This window comes from Pezoporus wallicus, unplaced genomic scaffold (genome assembly GCF_028554395.1).
Source record: "Pezoporus wallicus isolate ANWC-B61680 ecotype Strahan unplaced genomic scaffold, APGP_CSIRO_Pwel_v1 contig_2456, whole genome shotgun sequence".
NCBI lineage: Eukaryota > Metazoa > Chordata > Aves > Psittaciformes > Psittacidae > Pezoporus > Pezoporus wallicus.
In genome coordinates, this window is record NW_026637053.1 from 377211 (window position 1) to 397822 (window position 20612).

The window sequence follows — 20612 nt, forward strand, 5'->3', positions numbered from 1 at the left end:
CAAGACTCATCGTGGCGGCTCCGCCTCCCGCTTCCCGGGAGCCGGTGGGAGGCTGTCTTCTGCGAGGAAGGGAAGTCGCTGCTCCGTAGGGCCGAAGGAGGAGCGGGTTGCGGCGACCTGGAGGGGAGGCGGGCCTGGGAGGAGCCGCGGGGGAGAAAGGCAAGAGCGGCCCTCCAGGCTCCCCTGCGCCCGGAAAACAGCGTGGCCGTCCCGGGCGGCGGAGTGCGAGGATGAGCAGCGGCGATGGTGGAGGCCGGGAGGGAGCCATCAGTTACGCCCTTCCCTCCATCCCTTCCAATAAACTCCCAGACTTGCGTTTTATCAGCCGTGGCGCTTATGGTACCGTGTCTGCCGCCCGCCACGCCGACTGGAGGGTCCCGGTGGCCCTCAAATGCCTGCAGGGGCCGCTGCTGGACAGGTAACGGGAACTGGGGGGACCGCCGGGATGAGGCATCACGGGGTGGGGAGCGGCCCGGGGGGGAAGGACAGAGCTGAACCCGCCTTTTGCCTGAACCAGGAAGGGGGTCCCGCGCTCTTGCGTTGCCGGGACGCTCTGTGAGCTGGTCCCGTGGGACGAAGCTGGGTTTCTCAGGTTGATGGATCAGAGAGCGTGTGTCTCGGTCGGCGGCGCTCCTGTAAATCCAAGGGCAAAGGAGATCCCACGAAGAGAGATTTCAGCTTGAGCCAAGGAGAGCACGGAGGAGCCCCAGAGCTTCCTCTCTTTCGGTTGTTGGAAATGGGTGGTTTCGGTCTCTGCGTGTGAGACGCTGAACAGCTTGCCTATTTTGAAGGCTTTTCCTTCTGCACCGCGGTTCCTGCTGCAGGTGGGATTTGCACAGTCCAGCTTCTGTCTGGGTCTGTTGGTTGCTAACCATTTTGCTGAAGTGTCAGCAGGATATTAAAATCCAGTGATTACTACAGATCTGTTTACAGAGGGAGAGAGAACGTAAGGCATATATGTGTCCACTAAAGATTGCTTCTAGCTCCTAGAAGCAGCTAGTCTGAGATCATACACAATTGATATTTTTCCTTGCTCCAGATCTCAGAGTTATGAGAGAAGCTAGTTTAAAATAACAGCCTTGTAGGCTCCAAGTGCAACTGATATTTTCCATTATCGCTTCAACTTGTAGCATTTGCCTTCCAAGTTTTCCTGGGCCCAAGTGACAGTGTGTTTATTAGAGGAGCTGTTACTCCATGTAATGAGGCAGCACGTAACAATTTTTTATCCATCAATACCTGTTTATTCCCTATAATGTCTATTTTTTATCCCGTCAATGCAAATTTGCCTTTTAGGCTGTCTGAAGCCTACCCAACTTGTAAACTTGCCTCTTGTATCTTATCTAATTGTTGTTAAACTTTACTGCCTTGGGTTTCTTTGATCTAGTATGGGGCATTTAGGCAGAATAGCTTCAGTCAGAGTAACAAGACTTCTAGTCTTGTGACCCAGTATGCTAGACTAGATAAATCGGTTTAAGCTATTTGACCTCTTATTCCCCAGATGTGTACACACAGGCTTTATCTCTGAAATCTTGCCAGAAATAAATGGAATCTCAGTTATGTGTTTAACCAGGAATATTGTGTTCTCTCACAAGTTTATTGTTGGTTATTTTTGTTGAGTGTTTTTCTTTAATTTAAATGTCTGCTTAAATCCCTGCTAATCAGAAGTACATTTTTTTATCCTCTGAACTCAGTTGGGAGAAACCAAATATTATTTTAGCCTTGCAAGAATTTAGATTAGTGTGACATCTAACCTGTGGAATCATGATGAAAAGGGCAACTGAGGTAATCAAAATAATTCAGTTACCTACCATATATCATACAAAGCTTGGAAGTCCTATTAGAAGACAGAAGCTGTGAGCAATCTGTTATACCTAAGTCTCTGCAGAAAGTTGATTCTATAGTAGGCAACATAAAATGCCATCCTGTAAATGTTGTCAAGAAAAGGGAAGCATTCACAGTGTAGTTAATTCCCCAAACAGGAAGCCTGTGCCATGAATCCCAGAACTTGGTGTGTGACCAGCCAAAGAGCAATGCCAGTTGGGTAGTTATTGTGGGCCTGTGCTAATTCAGGAATTACTCAATGTCCTTCTGGTAAGGAACAGACAAAGGTGAAGTGACCTACAGACACAGGAATAGACCTTGATATGTTGCAGCTCCTTTCCTGGCGACAGCTGAATCCCATGCAGATGTGCCTCACAGTCTGGGAAGACCCCTAGCTTTCTTACACCTAGTTTTTTGAGAGAGAGGGAGAAGGGTAGTTGTGTCTTTTGTCCCATACATTTCATGAAGGCTACCTTTTTACTTCTATCATAACCTAGAGTTTCTTATAATAGAAGCCCTTTTCCATCATAGATAAGGACCAGCAGTTGCCCTTAATTTCACATCCACCTAAATTTGAAATTTTCCTGTCATAAAAGCAGGCTTCTCCAGGTTCTTTTCCCCATTTACTCTGATGTCCTTTATTTTCTTTGTAAGGGCTAGATCTACATTGAGGGGTCCAGACAGACATGAGCACTTCAGTGTATGCCCTGACTTAGATGGACACAAGCCAGCTCTCACCTGGGAACTGTACAGCTGCATTAACATGGCGCTGTGCTGAGCACATTGTGATGGCCATAGTCCTGGCATGTACACAGCCATGCGCCAGCACAGCTGTATTGCTTCTGAATCAATCTGGCTCACGTCCAAAGGATCAATCTTAGATATGTTGTAAAAGTCCTGTATTTGGATATCCTCATCACATACCTGTACCTGTATCAGTCTCTATTGGTATAAAATCTGATTGTTGGTTTTTATTAGGATTATCCTTCATGGTCCAAGTATCTTCACTGACCCGTGAATCAACTGAATGAGCAGTTTATGTGAAAACAAAACATATACCATGCCAAGTGCAAGGTCCTACGCCTGGGTCAGAGCAATCCCAGGCACAGCTACAGGTTGGGCAGAGAAGAGATTTAGAGCAGCCCTGCGGATAAGGACTTGGGGGTGTTGGTTGATGAGAAAATGAACATGGGCTGGCAGTGTGCACTTGCAGCCCAGAAAGCCAACCGTATCCTGGGCCGCATCAAAAGGAGCGTGACCAGCAGGTCGAAGGAGGTGATCCTGTCCCTCTACTCTGCTCTTGTGAGACCTTACCTGGAGTATTGTGTGCAGTTCTGGTGTCCTCAACATAAAAAAGGCATGCAACTGTTGGAACAAGTCCGGAGAGGGGCCACGAGGATGATCAGGGGACTGGAGCACCTCCTGTATGAAGACAGGCTGAGGAAGTTGGGGCTGTTCAGCCTGGAGAAGAGAAGGTTGTGTGGAGACCTCATAGCAGCCTTCCAGTATCTGAAGGGGGCCTATAGGGATGCTGGGGAGGGACTCTTCATTACAGACTGTAGTGATAGGACAAGGGGTAACGGGTTAAAACTTAAACAGGGGAAGTTTAGGTTGGATATAAGAAGGAAATTCTTTCCTGTTAGGGTGGTGAGGCACTGGAATAGGTTGCCCAGGGAGGTTGTGAATGCTCCATCCCTGGCAGTGTTCAAGACCAGGTTGGATGAAGCCTTGGGTGATATGGTTTAGCGTAAGGTGTCCCTGCCCATGGCAGGGAGGTTGGAACTAGATGATCTTAAGGTCCTTTCCAACCCTAACTATTCAATGATTCTATGATTCTATAGCTGGTCATTCCTTTCCTTCAGAAACAGAAGGTGCATTCCTTTATTTTAGTGCATATCAGTGTCCACTAAATTTAAATGGTTGGGGAATTGTGATATTAAAATCTCCACTCTGTAGAAGGTAAATATTAGCCCTCAATGAAAACTCAGGTTTGAAGATGGGCAGTGAAGCAGGACAAATGTAGCTGGTTATTACTGTTATGGTTGTACAAGATGGTGAAAGAGTTCTGACTGTTATCTTTATTTACTGGAATCATGGATTAAATGTCTGATGGAAATAGTGTTACAACAAAACTGGGCAAGCTATCTTTGTATTCGCGTTTGCAGATTCTAATTGTTCTTGCAGTATCTTTTTATCAAAACAGCATTGTGGGAATCAAATGGTGAAAGGTGGTTGTACTACATGTAGGTATATACTTTTAACGATAATATAGGGAACCCAACTTTTGCTTTAATTTTCCTAGTATTGCTATGATAATGTTGTTTGTTTGTTTGTTTTCTTTAAGTGATAGGAACCATCTTCTAAAAGAAGCAGAGATATTACACAAAGCCAGGTTTAGTTACATTCTGCCAATTTTGGGAATTTGCAACGAGCCTGAATTTCTGGGGATAGTAACAGAATACATGACAAATGGGTCATTAAACCAGCTTTTACATGGGGTAAGTGTACTTACAGTCTTTAAATACAGTTTTTGGTTGTGTCAAATAGACTGTGATTTCCATTCTTACGGGAAGTAGTAAAGTGTATTATTAGTAATATTTCAAATTAAAGGAGAATTGTTTCAACTGGTAGTTTTTGGTGCTCAGAAAGACTTTCTGCATCCCAAGAAGATAACCAAACTCATCAGAATTCAGTTTTATTACATTTTTTCCTTTGATGTCATCACCTATAACTGGCTTCATGTTTAATTATTATATACTATCACTTTAAAGTCTCTGTTGTCTACTTAGAAGCTGAAATAATTCTGCTTCCTTCAGCCTGGGTTTCAGAATTATTGCCAATGTAAATGTCACACAGAGGAGTTTTTTTCCTGAATTTGAATTCTTATTAAAAAAAAAAATAAATAAATAAATTTGAAGACTTTTAGTTAAAAGAAGTCAAATATTGCTGATCTAAACAGGCAGAGATATTTCTACCAGATTCTGCTCTCAGGAGTAAGTTCTCCTGTGCTGAACTCTCAGCTGCTCCCATTAGCTTGGTCTGAGCATCTAGTGTTGGTACTGTAAAGCTACTGCAGTTTCTTCTGTACCTTTAATCAATGTGTATCTCATGCTCAGCTACTTTTCATAAGGGCATTAATGGCAGTGTAACTTTTTTAAGATTTCAGTTTACTCCTTATTCTTGGTGTATTAATAATTATAACGGTAGTGTTTTGTGCTTGGTTTCACTTCAGCTTTCCCCCCTTCCTCAATGTCAGTTGAAAATACGATTCTTGACATCCTTTGTGTAGTACTCATAAACTGTGGGTTACAAGTTTCATACAGGAGTTCATTTGTAAATCATATTTCCATATGAACGAATAATGTAGTAAATGTCCTACATCATATAGCAGTCATGAAATATTACATGAATGTTAGGGAATAGAAACAACACTGCATCATTAACATTTATATATTTGTTTTAACAGCTAACCAGTCTTAATGCTCAGGAGTTCATGTAATATATGTTTTAAAAGATTACTGCTTGTCCAAGTCACTTTCTTCTTCTTACAAAAGTCTTTGTGATGTGCTGTTAGATCAGACCAGAGGATTATATTCTGGTTTTGTGGTTTCTTGGCAGAAAGATCTATATCCTGACATTCCCTGGTGCCTGAGATTTCGCATTCTTTATGAAATTGCTTTGGGAGTAAACTATTTGCACAACATGAATCCTCCATTGCTGCACCATGACTTGAAAACCCAGAATATTTTGCTGGATGATGAGTTTCATGTCAAGGTAGATTTATTTAATTCTTATGTTCTTTAGCATCCAGACTGAGTTAAAGTGTTTTAATTATTTTAGAAGAGGAGGAGTGAGGATGTGGCCATACAGAGGGGATGTAATTATATGACAGACACTTTCTTCTATCCTTGCAGAAAGAACTTTTGAGTTTTTCTTTTGAAAGCTCTGCTTTGCTCAGGTGTGGATATGCTCCATCTAAAAAGACCAGAAAGCCAGAATTGGGGCTGTTTCTGCTAGAGCAATAGCTGATGCTCAATAGCAGTGACACTCTCATTGGCAACCTCCCAGCTGTAGCTACGTCTGGCCTCTTCTGAGAAGAAAATATAAAGTGTTCCTGTCTAAGATGCTCAGACAAGTTAGTTCTGGAGGACAGTAGGTCAAATTCAAATGTTCATACCCCATTTGATATTTATCATGTGATATGTAAATATATGTTGGATGGAGTCTTGGGTGGCATGGTTTAGTGCGAGGTGTCGCTGCCCATGCCAGGGGGGTTAGAACTAGATGATCTTAAGCTCCTTTCCAACCCTAATTATTCTATGACTCTGTGTTCTGTTAGAGTAGCATAAGAACATATAAAACATAACTTTAAGTGCTCAAAAACATTAAGTGTTCAAAAAATATGTAGACAAGGCCCTCAGTGATATGCTTTAGTGGTGGTCTTGGCAGTCCTAGGGTAGTGGTTGGATTTGATCTTAAAGGTCTTTTCCAGCCTAGTTGGTTGTATGATTCTGTGATAACCATGAAATCTGAACATGTGGGAAGATGGCTTTTCTGAAACACCTTAGACCAAGCAAGCATACATAGAGAAGTAACATTCATTTATTTAAAATATCACTGCCATGATGTGAAAAAGAGACTAAAAGTACTTCTGACAAAATGGTTATGTGCTTCCATAACTGCAAGAACTCTTTTTGTTTGTTTGTTTTTTAAATCCTCTTTTTAAATTGATAGAATATGCTATTCAAGTAAACATGAAGAGATTTTTTGCACTTAATTTATACTTGAACGACAAATGTGTCATCTGTTACCATGAGATTAATCTTTTTGTAAGTCCTTTGATAAAGATCAAAGATCCAGTGCTGATTTCTTTCTCCTCTGCAAAAACATTTTTCTTGGCAGTAAGGTGCCTTACTGCCAAGCTTTGTCTCTGCTCACACCCTCAGGAGGTCATACCTCCTCCCACTCAGCTGTGCTGGTATTGCCATCTCTTGAGCTTCCTGTTAAACCTGATTGGGGACCTGGTGCAAGTAATTTTTATCTACTCTTTTTTTAATCCCTAACAGCATTAGTATGGTCTGGTGCTCTGCTTAACCACATCTAAACAGTTGCTTGCTGGGGCAATTGAAGGGAAGAGGTTAACTCTTGAATACCTGCCCTACATCCTGTAAGGAGTCTGGAAGACTGTCATCACAGTTTTTGAGTGTCTGGGGGAGACAAGCAAGATTCTCCAAATTAGGGCAGGAAATACAAGGAATTGCCATGCAATGCATGCAAAATAGAATGCATATGTATAACAGTAACACCATTCATAGAGTGCTGCTGACTGTCCCAGATCTGCTGAATGAGCAAGATAACACAACAGTGAGGAAGGCTTGATGAGAGGAAGTTGTAGGGAAAGCAAGGTTATTTTTTTACTGTGGATTTTGACTGTGTGCTCTCCAGAAAGCTTATTTCTGTTACCTTTGCTGCCACAGTGCTCACACAGGCATCTTTGTTGAGAATGTTTTTGCTCTTAGGCAAATGCTGGACAAGTGCAGAGCTCCTAGCTGGCTGCTTATTTTTCTCTCTTGTATGCCATACACTTTGCAGCTCAGCCAGCCAGTGTATTCTGCTGGATATTTGTCCCCTTACCCGTAACCTAGTCTGATCTTGCACCCTGACTTGTGGATATCTGGGAACGTAAACTAATGTCAATTAATTTTTTATGTAGATGTACTGTAAACTCTGTAGGAAGGGACAAGGCCCCAGACTGTACAGTCAAGAAAATATTCAGCAACTTTTGCAGCACAGGATATCAGAATGTCAAATCTATTAATGTATTAATCTTTTAATATCTAATGTATTAATTCTATTAATCCAAGAATTTAATAGTTTTGGTGGTGAGGTGGAGTGCCCTAAAATTTTTCTGTGAGCACAACTGTCTTGGGCTATCTGCAACCTGTTACATAGAGCTGTTATGATTTATACTAAATTTGTGCTTTTTCACAACCAGGGAGCTGGAAGTACTCAGTGGGGTTTTTTTTGTCTGCCTTTTTTTTTTTTTTTTTAACTAAAGAAAGTGATGTTCTTCATATGGGACACACTTCCATAGCAAATTCCCTGGCCATAGAGTATATCTTTCCTTAAAGAACCCCAGGGTAGGGCAGTGCTACAGGAATAACATGCATCATGACCTTGGAATGCTTTCTGAACTGGAGCGGATGTTTCCTGTTGCTAGGATAACCACATACTTTTTGTGTGTCAGTTTAAGGACTTTAAGTAAGTGACCCATTCTTTTGGGCATATTTCAGGAATTTCTAATAGCTGTCAGCAGATAAATGCAATTTTTCTTCTCAGAACAACTGATCTGTCCTTTCCAGATTGCAGATTTTGGCATGTCAAAATGGCGTGTCATATCCATGTCACAATCACGAAGTGAAACCTCTTTACCAGAAGGAGGGACAATTATCTATATGCCACCTGAAGATTACAATCCCAGTCAGAAAACTCGTGCAAGTGTAAAACACGATATCTACAGGTAACTCATGTAGTTCTCAAGTAGGCTTTGCAATTTGAATTCAAATTTGATTTACTGAACCTAGATTTTAACATATTTTCAGCAATTTTATTATTTTCAGTAGTAGTATCATAGGTGTATAAGCAAATTGAATTGGGAAAAAATTAATGGTAGCTGGATTTAATGACTCATTGTTTCTTTAGGAAACACTGTGACAAGTGTAATGCTCCAGAAATCAAGCTAGAACTACAGAAACAGGGAAGACTGGTTTCTATAAATGAGGGTATACATACAGACATTGTAGGGAAGAAAAAAAGCTGTTCACGCCATTATCTCATTGCACGTACCTTTGTAATTTGAGTGGATCAATTAAAATAATTTGCAGAATGTACTCAAGGGAAAGAAGAAAGTATTTTTTTAAAGGGGTTAGGAAAAAAAAATAGGGTAATGAGGTTGGAGAATGTAGTTAGAGAGATTTCCTAAAGGAATAGCTTATTTTATGAAAGTTCAGGTAGATTTGTGTTAGTCACTTCTGAGTAGTAGAAGTAATAGAATAGAAAGTAGTAGTGGCAACCCTTATAATGAAACAGCAATTGCTCTTAGGATATTAGAAGTATAACTGTATTTTGGTGAAAGATGAATCAGTCTCACAGGGTCTTACTGACTTCCAGGGAAACCACAACTTCCCTTAATTATTCCTTATGCTTACGGGGCACATAAAGTTCCTTGACATTCCTGTCTAAAGAATAGAGATGGTAACATACCTGCTTTCTTCACCCTTTGCTAGGAAAAGCTGGACTAGGAAGACACTGGAAAGGAATAATGGCATATTATGGGGAAAAAAAAGAGTGGCTGGAGGTTTAATGAGTGCAGATGAGGAAGGCAGACGTTTCTTAGAAATAAAAAAGTATGCAGAGGAATAACAACCAAGCGGGAGAAAATAAGAAAGAAAAGATCCATAGAAGGGCTTAGAAAACTGATAAATTGGGAAGGGATTGTTTGAAAAGACAGAAAAGAAACTGAGATGATATCATGAGTGATGGCAGTTCAAGGCAGGAAGACGTGAAGGTAGAAAAACAGTGAAAGAAATGACCGCCAGAAAGGTCACAGAGGAAGGTCTGTGCTCAGGATCAGAAAGAGATGCTATGAAGCAGAAATAGGAAAGGAAAATGTGAGTAGTGTAAAGGAGATTCATCAGGAATTGGGTGCTACGGTGTTGTAGAATTGAAAAAATAGCCTGTAGAGAGATACCAAACTGAATGAAAGGCTGGGTGTCTGATTAACTGACCACAGAAGATACAGCTGAATGTTGTCGAGATATCAAAGCTAATTTGTGAGTAAAGATCTTTCTTAAAGAAACAGATCATTTAAACAACAGTCAAGCAGCATTAACGTTTATAAAGGGAACGATTTGCCATGCCAGAATAAAAGCCTGCATTCATTTCTCAGGGATGCATCAAAAGCAGGCTTTCTAACAGGGAGGATTGTTTCATTAAAATTTACTTGAATAAATTTTATCATTGACGAATGTTATGTTGTGAACAAAATAAGCAGTTAGGAAAGCTCAATTTATCTGATTGATTTTAAGCATCAGTTACTTCATTCTTTTTTCTTATTATTATTAGTTGGTAGCTGTTATATGATGTAATGCTGAGAGGCAGTTAAATGTAAACTGAATGCAAAATTTGTTACTTTTTGGTGATGCAGGAAAATACTGTCTTTGTGTACAGCTGGGTGAGCAAACATTTATTCTGATAAGTGTAATTCTTCAGAAAAAAAATCTTTGCATAATTTTATTTTTATTGCTTCAGTGGAAAATGGATTTCAATTTTTTTTAAGAAAAATTTAAAAAGCTTTTCAAAGCCATCCTCCCTGGTAGAACCCTGCTTCTCATGGGAATGTCACAGAGTGTTGGTCTGGACTGTGGAGATGCCACAGTATTGCAGCTAAGACAGAGCAGCTGGGACTCTGGTGCTCACTGTAATTTGCATACTGAGATTTAAACTGTATGTAGGTAATTCACAACATATTAGTAGAGCAGAGCTATCACTAACAGGAAATTATATGCCATGTATCTTTTCTGTTCTTAATATTATTAACCGTTTCTAGCCGAAGTCACTGTTTAAAATTCCTGATAGTTTTCCTATATTCAGGTCATCACTGTAGTTAGCTATAGTCAGTCCCGTGTGTGCATTTGGGATCATTTTAGGAAAAAATTTTTAGTAAAATGTAAAGCCAAGCACATAGTGTGTTGGTAATCTGAAATAACATCTTCTGTACATTTTATACTTTAAACAGCTATGCAATTATTATGTGGGAAGTGATGTCAAGGAAACAGCCATTTGAAGGTAAGACCATGTCTTGTTTTTGTTTATTTTTCCAGACTTATTTTACATAAGGCTTAACCTGAGAAATGGGTACCTGAGTACTTCATTTTAGGAGTTACTTTTTAATGACTCAACTTTTAAGCTTATTAAAAAGGACTTTGAGTTACTTTTAATATTAGACTCTTTTTCTGTATATTTTTTAAATTACAATGATAAATTAAAAATATATTTCTTCATGAAAAGAGGAATATAACCTTATTTTGGTGAACTATAAATGCACTGTCTGCAAACTAAATTACCTTTCCTATAATAAGCTATTTATATTATATGTATTTCTAATGACTTCACAATGTCTATTTTGACAGAAGTTATAAACCCCTTGCAGATAATGTATAGTGTGTCACAAGGACAGCGACTAGACTTAAGTGAAGAAAGTTTATCAATGGACATTCCTCATCGAGTGATCATCATAAAATTGATAGAAAGTGGATGGGCGCAAAACCCAGATGAAAGACCATCATTCTTAAGTGAGTTTGCTTTACATCATTATTTTTAAATTGCCAGCTTTCTGTTGAACATGGTACTTACAGACCAAAGTTATAGTCAGAAAAGAGAAGTTGTCAAGATGTCAAGAGATGTATGTGCTCATTATTGTTGCATATGCTAAGGTACTTGTTTGCTTCCACCATGTCTGTAAACAAAATTTATGAATGGAATATCAAATGTACCATTAAAACAAATTTTTAGGTGGAGTGTTTTGCATTTGCCATCTCTAATTTACTTGTAAAAAAGCAGCATGCTTTGTGTAACTACTTACACTTGGCTTTTTTGTTTATTGTTGAAGGGAACATCTTACTTTTTAAGAAGGGGGGAGAAGTGTAGAATGAGTACTGTGGGATTTATGAGCAAGCTGACAAACACACCAAAACCCATTGTACATCAGATAAGCTATAGTGACTTCACCTTGTTTTTGCATCTCAGTATAAATCTTTTTGATTGAGACTTTATCTTTGTTCCACTCCCAGATCAAGCAGAAACTGGTTGAACCCACGCTCTTAACCACCCTCACTTTGTCCCGCTTTTTTTCCATGACACTAAATATAGATACTTTCAGCCCTTTTTACAGTAGATTGCAGAATTTAGAGAAAAAGACTGAGGTGTAGGTTTATAGAAATTAGAGTGCTGGAGTGTGAACTGGAAAAGTTTTGATTTCTGCAAACCTGTGTTTGTTGCACTTAACTGAGATACTTGGTGTATGTTGAGTCCAAATTCGCTCGCCCCTAGCAATTTCTTCTTAACATGCTTATTTTTGTGGTGACTTTTGGTTCTTTGGCTGTTGTGGAAAGGTAATTCCATCAAAATTGGCAGAAACTGCTTACCGGTTTTCGACTGTGAAATTTCCTCTTGTGAGTGTTGCTGTGGTTGCTAATGTCAGTGTAGTGAAACTAAAAGTAGTTCCTGCTGATGCCTTGCAGTGCTTATTTAAATTTGTGTGTGCTTTCAAAATTTCCTCCCTGCTCCTTTAGAAAACACAATCCTAATTCTGTAGGGAAAGCTGGATCACTTTGGAGAGGCAGAAAAGTAGAATAAGAGAGTTAGTGAACGTATACAAAGGTAGAACAGTACAAAGAGCTCTGGCTTAAACAATTCTGTAAGTTTCTCAGTGCTTAAATTGAAAGTGCAATGACTCAGACCTGAAGTACATGGGGATTTTTATTTTTTTCTGGTGCTCTTTGGGTTTGGGTTTTGTTTTGGTTTCCTGGGGAGTTTTGTAATGTTACAGATAGAGAGGTCCACAGTTCTAAATGTTTCATTGGTGAACAGAAGTTTGTTTACTTGAAAGCCTTTATAGGCACACTTCAAGTTGGAAAGTGTTAGAAAATTGCTGTTCAGATAGCTTAGAAAGAAATGTTCCTAACTTCAACTTTTCGCATCACTTTGGGAAAGGACAAAAAGGGACACATCCAAACACATAGAGTATCTTCATGTTCAATTTACAGTCCAAAATTATGTGCCCTTTCTTGAAGCAATTATTTTTTTATTAAGAATATTTTGAAATACTAGTTTATGTTGGCTTGAGTCTGATTTGTGAGATTTTAAATTTTGTATTTATTTTTTTATTTTCCCAAGCAAGGAAATATAGCCATTTACATTTCCTAAAATCAAAAAGAGTACAGATCATGGTATTTCTTTATGTATTCGTATTTTCCTGTGCCAGTTAAACAAAACAAAATAGCAATCAAGTCTGCAGTCACAATGAAGGGGTAATTATCTGGGATATGTTCTACATTACGAGCTAACTTTGGTTCTTTTATTAGTGCCAAGTGTGTGTAAGATGGTCTTTGAAGAAAAAATGCTTTTTCCTCTACTTTACTATTATAAAAAGAAAGTAGAAGTAGCAGAATTGTTGCAAAATTAAGGGAAGTAAAGCTTGCTGATTGGGAAATTTTGCAAATACTGTAGCACAGGGGGGTGGGGAGGGGGGGGAAGAACAAAACAACCAAGCCCCATTTTCATAAAGTAAACTTTAAATAGAAAATCTTGGTTCTGTTAACCTTGGTTCTGTTAAGGGGAACCTGTCTGTTCCCCTTATAAATAAGGGATAAAGACTACTTATCACCATGTTTCTGCATGTACTTGGAATGTACACCTACATTATTGATTATAATCAACAAAGATAAACAGTGCTAATATTTCATTGTGGAAAATGGAGTGACAAACCTTTAAAACTCTGTTTTAGCTGATGCAAGAACAATAAGAATCCCAGTATTGAATGTATGTCTTGAAGATGCTAGTGGAAAAAAGTTAATATGGAAGAACAGTGGTAAAATTACAATAAACTAGAAATATGTTAATAAGGATGTAGTGTGATGGATTTCTAGTATGGTTAATGGACTTTGATGAATCTGTGGAGTTCATAGAAATGCAGTGGAATTGTGGCATGCCATCATCCTTTCCAGAGGTTTTGCTGTATTTCAGCACAGTTTCAGAGAAACATTTTTACAATACATTCATCTGAAAATTTGAAATATTTAGTTTGTAAACCTTTAAGCATTGGAAAGAAAGGATGTATAGCACAGGCTGACAGCTGATCATTGAACTGTCACGTCCCTCCCTGTCTGAGCAGATGATTTTAGCTTCTCTTGATTTGCCGCCTATGCTGGGAATGAGGACAATATCATTTGGATTTACTGGATGTGATAGGTCAGTGACTTGACTATCTCATCTTTTCTGGCCCTGCCTCACAGCATCTATTCTAGATATTGCTGTGATGGGAGGTTGTTGTTATTTTTCTCATATGAATCTTCAGCACATCTGCTGGAATGAGAGGACAGCTGTTTGGTCCCATTTAGCTAATCAACGAGGGTTGTTGGATCTATCTGGAAACATACTAAACTCACCCATCTATCCATTCCAGGAATGTGAGACTTGCAGTCTGGTACAGTCCTGGGTCTCTTTTGATATAGGGTGCCAAGGTGGCCAGATCAGGACAGGGTTTCTTCTGGCATTGTGAAAATGTTGCAACCGGTAAAAGGAAGAAACTTCTCTTTAGCAGCATAAGTGGTTTGATATGTATCAATAGACAAATTACTTTTGTAAATATAAAATGTAGCTTTATCAAATTAAAAACTTAATTTCCACTTTGAACCATTCATTAAAGTATTCTTTCTTTGTTTAGAATGTTTAATAGACCTTGAGCCAGTGCTTCGAACATTTGATGAAATAGCTATGCTGGAAGCAGTAATTCTGTTAAAGACATCAAAAGTAAGTGACTGTTGGTACAGTTATGGTTTGGTCAAATAAGTCAGTAACTTCTGCTTGGTAAAAGAAATGTAACCTCCTTTGTCATTTATCTAGTCTTGTATCTGGCTGAAGCATGTGTTTGTACAGAGCTGTCATCTTGACTTATAGCAGAAATTTAATACAGGTAAATATGTCTTTTCCAGTCACTATATGAATCACGATGTATTTACAAGAGTGGAAAGCAAGCAGATGCGGAGCAGATACCACTAAATATACCTCTGAATCCCCACGAGGTAAGTTTTTTACGTATTGTATTTGGTATGTCGGCATCATTAAAGATCCTGAGAGCTTAAAATGGGGGTCAGCTTAGTAAGAGAGAATTGTTCTGCAGTTTACTTTCCTGTGCAGTTAGGAAAGGCATGAAATGCATTAGTAGAGCCGGGCTGTAACAAACACATAGCCATATAGGTAAAGATAGTAAAGGGTGGTTAAGCAGAAATAAGAAGGGCATGTTTGGTATGTCCTCTGAATGTGGGAAAGCCATCCCCTTGAGGAGAAATGCAGTACACAAAGAATGCAACTTGTAAGAGATTTTCTTCTGCTCCCTTACACCCCTACACAGCTTGCATATATAGGCTCATACAGATTTGCTTTTATATTTTAATTCTTAATGCTGCTGCTTTTGGTTCTTACTGATAGTTAAACTTGCATACAAAATTGCTGTCAGCTTTGGAAAAACACAAATACATATTCCTTCTGGTTTACTGCTTTGGAAAAACACAATTACATAATTCCTTCTGGTTTACTGCATTTTGTTTGTGCTGTCTGTTGAGCACTTAGCACAGAAAACGCAGTGGTGGGAAAGTACTCTGTAAAAAATTGCAAATTTGTATTTATTTAATGTGCCTTTTCAATACACGACTGGAATCATTTCAGGAAACATATTCCGGCTCCATTCAATGTGATGCACTTCCCCTTCGAAGCATCTCTCCAGATATATCAAGACTCAAGTCTATTCCCATGTGTAATATCCTCTCATCAGGTAGAGATACTCATGACTTTGTGTAAATTTAAGTTGCCATTGCAGCTTTACACTCCCACTGTGACATTACATTTGCACAGTAGAAAGTTGGATCTCCGTTTATGTCAGAAAAGACGTGTTTTGTAAACTTAGTGCTCTGGGTAAAAAAATAGAATATCTGAGCTCTGATTTTCTGTTGTCACTTGAGAAATCCCCCCAGCTTCCAGCTTCAGTTTTTGTCTTCAGGGTTGTGAGTGCAAAGGTAACATTTACTTGTCCCTTCAGACTCGTGGCAGTTCAGTTAATAATTTGTGAACTACTTCTAAAGATAAAAAGGACCAAACATTTTGAGGCCCTCTTAAAGCCAAGTAAACTGAAAGTTTCTAATGCAGCCCAACCTATCAATTAATCATTTTTAATTCAGTAAACAAAACAGCTTTAATAAATAGATTGCCTTGCAAAAATATCTGCACAGACCTTTTGTAGCTGTCACCTTTTCTGATTAAAATTTGGAAAAATTCCCAGACAGAATTCAATTTTGAGGTTGTGACATCAGAAGCCAGAAAAGAGTGATGGGACCCAGATGGAATAGCAGTACGTTGTGAAACTAAAATTGCATTTAAGTTTCTTCTTTCAAAAGAATGCAAACATATATTATTTCAAAAGAATGGAGTATCCTTTAAAGACCAGTGATGTGAAAGCAGACAAGACAACTGTTCACTGCTATAAGGTGGGGCATCAAAAAGCATGCTGAGGTGCTGCAAAACGGGAGATATTCTGGTAGAAGTAGGAGGGCACAGGCAGTTTCTTTTCCAGTTCCTTTTTGAACACATCCACAATTCTGGGCTCGTATTCAGTGTACTAGAAAGATATAAATACATCAGGAATTCCAGGGAAAATAAATTACAGGAGGCTTAAGGAATTTCAATTAATGGAGAAATGGCAGAAAGCAAGTGTAGCATAGTTTGGCTGTACCTCAACCCAAGCATTTATCTATACACATAGTATAAAATCTTAAAGGTTAAGAAAAACTTGAGGTTACCAAGCTTAATAGGAATGTTGTGATGAATTTTAGAAAATTAAATATTAGCTTGAATATAAGCATGGACTGTAAGTGTAATCAGATAAGATAATTATAAGCATCAGCCCTTCTTGCTCCTGGTTCCTGTTAAAAATTGTCATACCTGCCTGTGGAGCTTATTGGAAGTTATTAGTGAGACTGTGGTGGTACAATTAATCTGACTGATCAGTTGGTGGTCCTGCTTAGGCTTTGTTGTATGTATGTATAGCTCCTGTAAAGCTTATGAAAATAGTGTCTACAAAACCCTACAACAGCAGAAGTGTTTACCGCAGAAGTAAACTTCAAAAATATGAGGAATATCAGTCTTGCTTTCCATTGTAAAACTACCTGATGCAGATATTGGCATAGGGTCTTTTAAAATAACATAAAACCTCCCAACCCGTGTTCAAGCCCTGGTAAAAGATAAGGGACATAAATATACTCAGAACTTGAGTGTAAGGAATTTTGAAGTGAATTTGGGTTGTTTATGACCTGGTTTATGGAATTGTTCTAAGTAGTCTCCAATGTCTGTATTTTATTTGAACATAGAAGTAATACAGCTGGCTCTTTCGTTGTTTCTTATTTCCTTTTTTCAGGTGGAAGTTCTGGGGGTCTACAGTCTCTCAGCAGTCAGAGCACAGATGAAAATATCTCTGTAACTCAGAGTGCCAAACTTCTTGTGCATCCATACAGTTGTTCTCCTTCATCTGACAAGAGTATTTCAGATGCCACAAATCCTGCATCATGTATGCTGCGGTCATCACCAGTTCCTTCAGGTACAGCAAACACTGATTTAATTCCAAGACCCACAATAACTGTCCTAGTATCAGATATATATATGTATGAAATGGGAACTTTAACTATTGTTCATCTGTAAAATGAAAACAAAGCATTCTACAAATAACGCAAGTAATTCTGTCCTTGTAGCTTTACACTACAAGGTAAAACCAATGTAAAATGTGACCAAGTACATGTACCTGTAGCTACTACTTTTTTCATTCCTTTTAAGCAAACTTAATTCATGTTGCCATCAGTCTTCCTTATCCCATTCCATTTCCTCGTATTATTTCTCCTCTCTCCTACTCCTGTAGCAATGCTGCAATCCAGCAGAACAAGAAAAAAAGTTAGTTTGAGCTTAAGTCATCTTGTTTATTGTCACTTCTCATTTTTTAATCTTGTCAATCCTCCTCTTAGTAATTATGGGGCAAAGAGAAATGGCAGCTGTGTCAGCATCATTCCTTTTATGATTTTCTGTTAGCTGACAGCCCACTGCATTATATTCCTATGCATCAAATAACTGTTAAAAAGTGTGCTTCCAAAAAAAAATAACAAAAAGAAGCTTTAGTGCATGATGAATTATTCAGAGATTCATTTTTTTTAATGGGCCACACAATAGCATGCAACTTTATAAAGATCTGCCACATCATCTCTCTTCTAGAAACAACAGAACCTGACACCTTTTCACTATGTGAATCCTCAGCTTGAGGAAAATACACAGGAACGAAAAGGATGTTTTCAGTAAACTTCAATAAAAATCCCACTGCAAAGTGAAGTTCCCACCTTTCTCTTTTTAGTATCAGGTTGGGTTGAACATTGGAACAGGTTCACACAGGGTCTGTAGACGTCCCATCACTTGAGACTGGACAAAAATTCAGCTGGACAAGGCACTGAGCAACCTGAGTTATCCTTGAAGTTATCCCCACTTTGAGCAGGCCATTAGACCAGAAAACCTCCTTGAGGGTTCCTTCTGACCTAAGTTATTCTGTGATTCAGATAAAATAAATACTTCAACCGCCAAATTTGAAAAAATGGAACATTTTAAATGTGGATTATAATAGTGTAATGTCAAACGCATGTTTAATAGTCTAGTGTGTTTCTGACCAAAAAAACAAGTGTTAAACAGTTCTTTCTCAGCTTTGTCTTTGTTCTATGGCACTATTTATTGACAGACAGTTACAATACTTCTTTTTTAATCCTCTCCAATCTCAGCTTTTGTTTTGGAAACCATACAACAGAATGTAGCTCATCAATGGATCCAAAGCAAAAGAGAAGAAATTATTGATCAGATGACTGAAGCATGTTTGAATCAGTCACTGGATGCTCTTCTAGCAAGATTTTTACTCATGAAAGAAGACTATGAACTTATAAGCACCAAACCTACAAGGACATCAAAAGTGCGACAACTGCTTGATACCTCAGATAGCCAAGGAGAGGAATTTGCCAGAATTATAATACAAAAGTTGAAAGATAACAAACAGCTAGGACTTCAACCTTATCCAGACATTGTTCCCAATTCCCTAAGACTGCATCTTTAAATTTATTTTCTATATGAAACCATGTGAATATTTCTTACAACATGATTCTTGTTTCTATGTAGTAGTTTTATATATGTACTGCTTTGTCTTTACTATGCCTTTGTAGAGTCTCAGAAATGACACTGAGTTCATCTAGACTGCATTTGGTGGGTTACCAATTCATTAGTTGGAGTGCAGCCGTAATGCCAAACACTAGACACTTGTTGACTCAGTTCATAAAAGTATTTTGTTTATACATGACACAGAAAAAAAAAAACATTAAATGTTCCCTGGTTTACATATTTTCTGTTTATAGATATCCTTTCCTTTCATCTCACAGGACTGAGATGACCCAACTCAGCCTGGAGTATTGGTTTTTCTCCCTGCACCTTGTCTTTCCAATAGAGGAGGAAAAAAACCTAGGTGCTGTATTTCAGGGCTTGTATGCTGTGTGTAGAGTAAATTTTCCTTCACCTGTATCGATTAGTCCTTCTCAGATAGCAGAGTGAAAGGTGGGAAGAAGATTACATTGCATTTTTATAGGTTTTTTTTATTGTTTTGGTTTGGTTTTCCCATTTTGTTGCCAGGGCAAGCGCTTCACACCACTGTGTAAGAAGATTGTCAGTCCAAAGAGGAGCCCAAGGGCATCATGCTGATCATCTTTGTTCTGCTGTGAACTGATATATTAGAAAGAATGCAGCTGTAACCTTTTACATTATTTGGTTATAACCACTTCAACTCTTCTTGAAGTCATAGTAGGATGAGATCCCCATACATCTTATATAAAAGCATGCTTAGTTCATACCTCTTTTACATTTTCTTAGTTAATGCCTCCCTTATCTTTGTAAATACTTCTCATCTCATGTTGCTGGATCAAACTTCTAATTCAATTTTATTTTTAGTACTTACATGATGAGCAGTAGTTTGGGTACATACAAAGATCAAGTATACACTGCCCTGCCAGGCTGGAAGTGATGTGAATGGGTCTAACCTGCCTAACCTCTGGACAACATCTCTGCCACCCGTTTTTGTCTGAAAGATGATGTTAACATGTTGATGCAGAAATGGGGCCACCTGAGAGGAAAAGGTATGTGCTATTTATTTCAGGTCATTTCAGAAAGCTTTTGTGACTTTTACCCAGGTGGCTTCAAAACTAGTGAAAAAAAAAAAAAAATGGAAAAACCAAAACCAGGTTTTAATTTATCAGAACACAGCATAGGTAAAATATTTCTAGCCAAAGCCCACTCCTCCAAGGAAACCCTGAGGCCACTCAATAGAAGAGCTCAGTCCAATCTCCCTCTTCTTTCCTTGGACCCTGAACCTCCCTCCACAAAGGAGTAGAATCCATAAATCTGCCTTCTCCAACATGTTAGGCACACGCATTTCTTCAAGAGTGAAATGGAGGAGGGGACAGCCACACTCGGGACTTGAGGGGCACAGAAGAAGGGGTAAGGAGGAAGCTTTGGGGTAGCCATGGAGGGGGGAAATGAAGGCTGTGTGCCTGATCAACACAGGGTGTGTGAAGGGTGTGTGGAGCTGACATATGAGCCAACACGTCAAAGTCTGATGCTTCTTCTGTTGTTTAACTCCAGTGCTATAAAAGAGGAACGGAATTTCTGTGTAACTGGAACACTCAGCACTGATTTTGACTGTGGCAAGTCCAGGGTCAGTGAGGACAGCCAGGCACAGTCATACAGTGCATGCACAACTCTGACAGGAAGCCCAAGTCTGGCATGTGCTGAAATCATGCCAGTTCTGTGGATGTGGCAGATGGGACCCTGGTCTGTGAGAGAAAGGCTTGCAAGCACTTGGGAAGGCTAATCTTTGAAAAGCTGGTTGGTTTCCC

General features: G+C 38.9%; 1 protein-coding gene across 2 annotated transcripts; it reads left to right on the plus strand.

Moving 5' to 3' along the window:
• The first annotated feature begins 202 nt into the window (after positions 1–202).
• RIPK2 (receptor interacting serine/threonine kinase 2) lies at positions 203–19068 on the plus strand. 2 transcript variants are annotated; one of them, XM_057402956.1, is made up of 11 exons: positions 203–418; positions 4166–4319; positions 5440–5595; positions 8184–8341; positions 10619–10668; positions 11013–11174; positions 14327–14412; positions 14595–14684; positions 15328–15433; positions 17069–17248; positions 18462–19068. In XM_057402956.1, exons 1-11 carry the CDS (start codon positions 231–233, stop codon positions 18785–18787), a joined length of 1656 nt encoding a protein of 551 aa, XP_057258939.1. In that variant the 5' UTR covers positions 203–230; the 3' UTR covers positions 18788–19068. The 2 variants fall into 2 exon arrangements, with proteins under 2 accessions (XP_057258939.1, XP_057258940.1); XM_057402957.1 differs by lacking the exon at positions 203–418 and adding an exon at positions 657–824.
• Positions 19069–20612: the final 1544 nt, after the last annotated feature.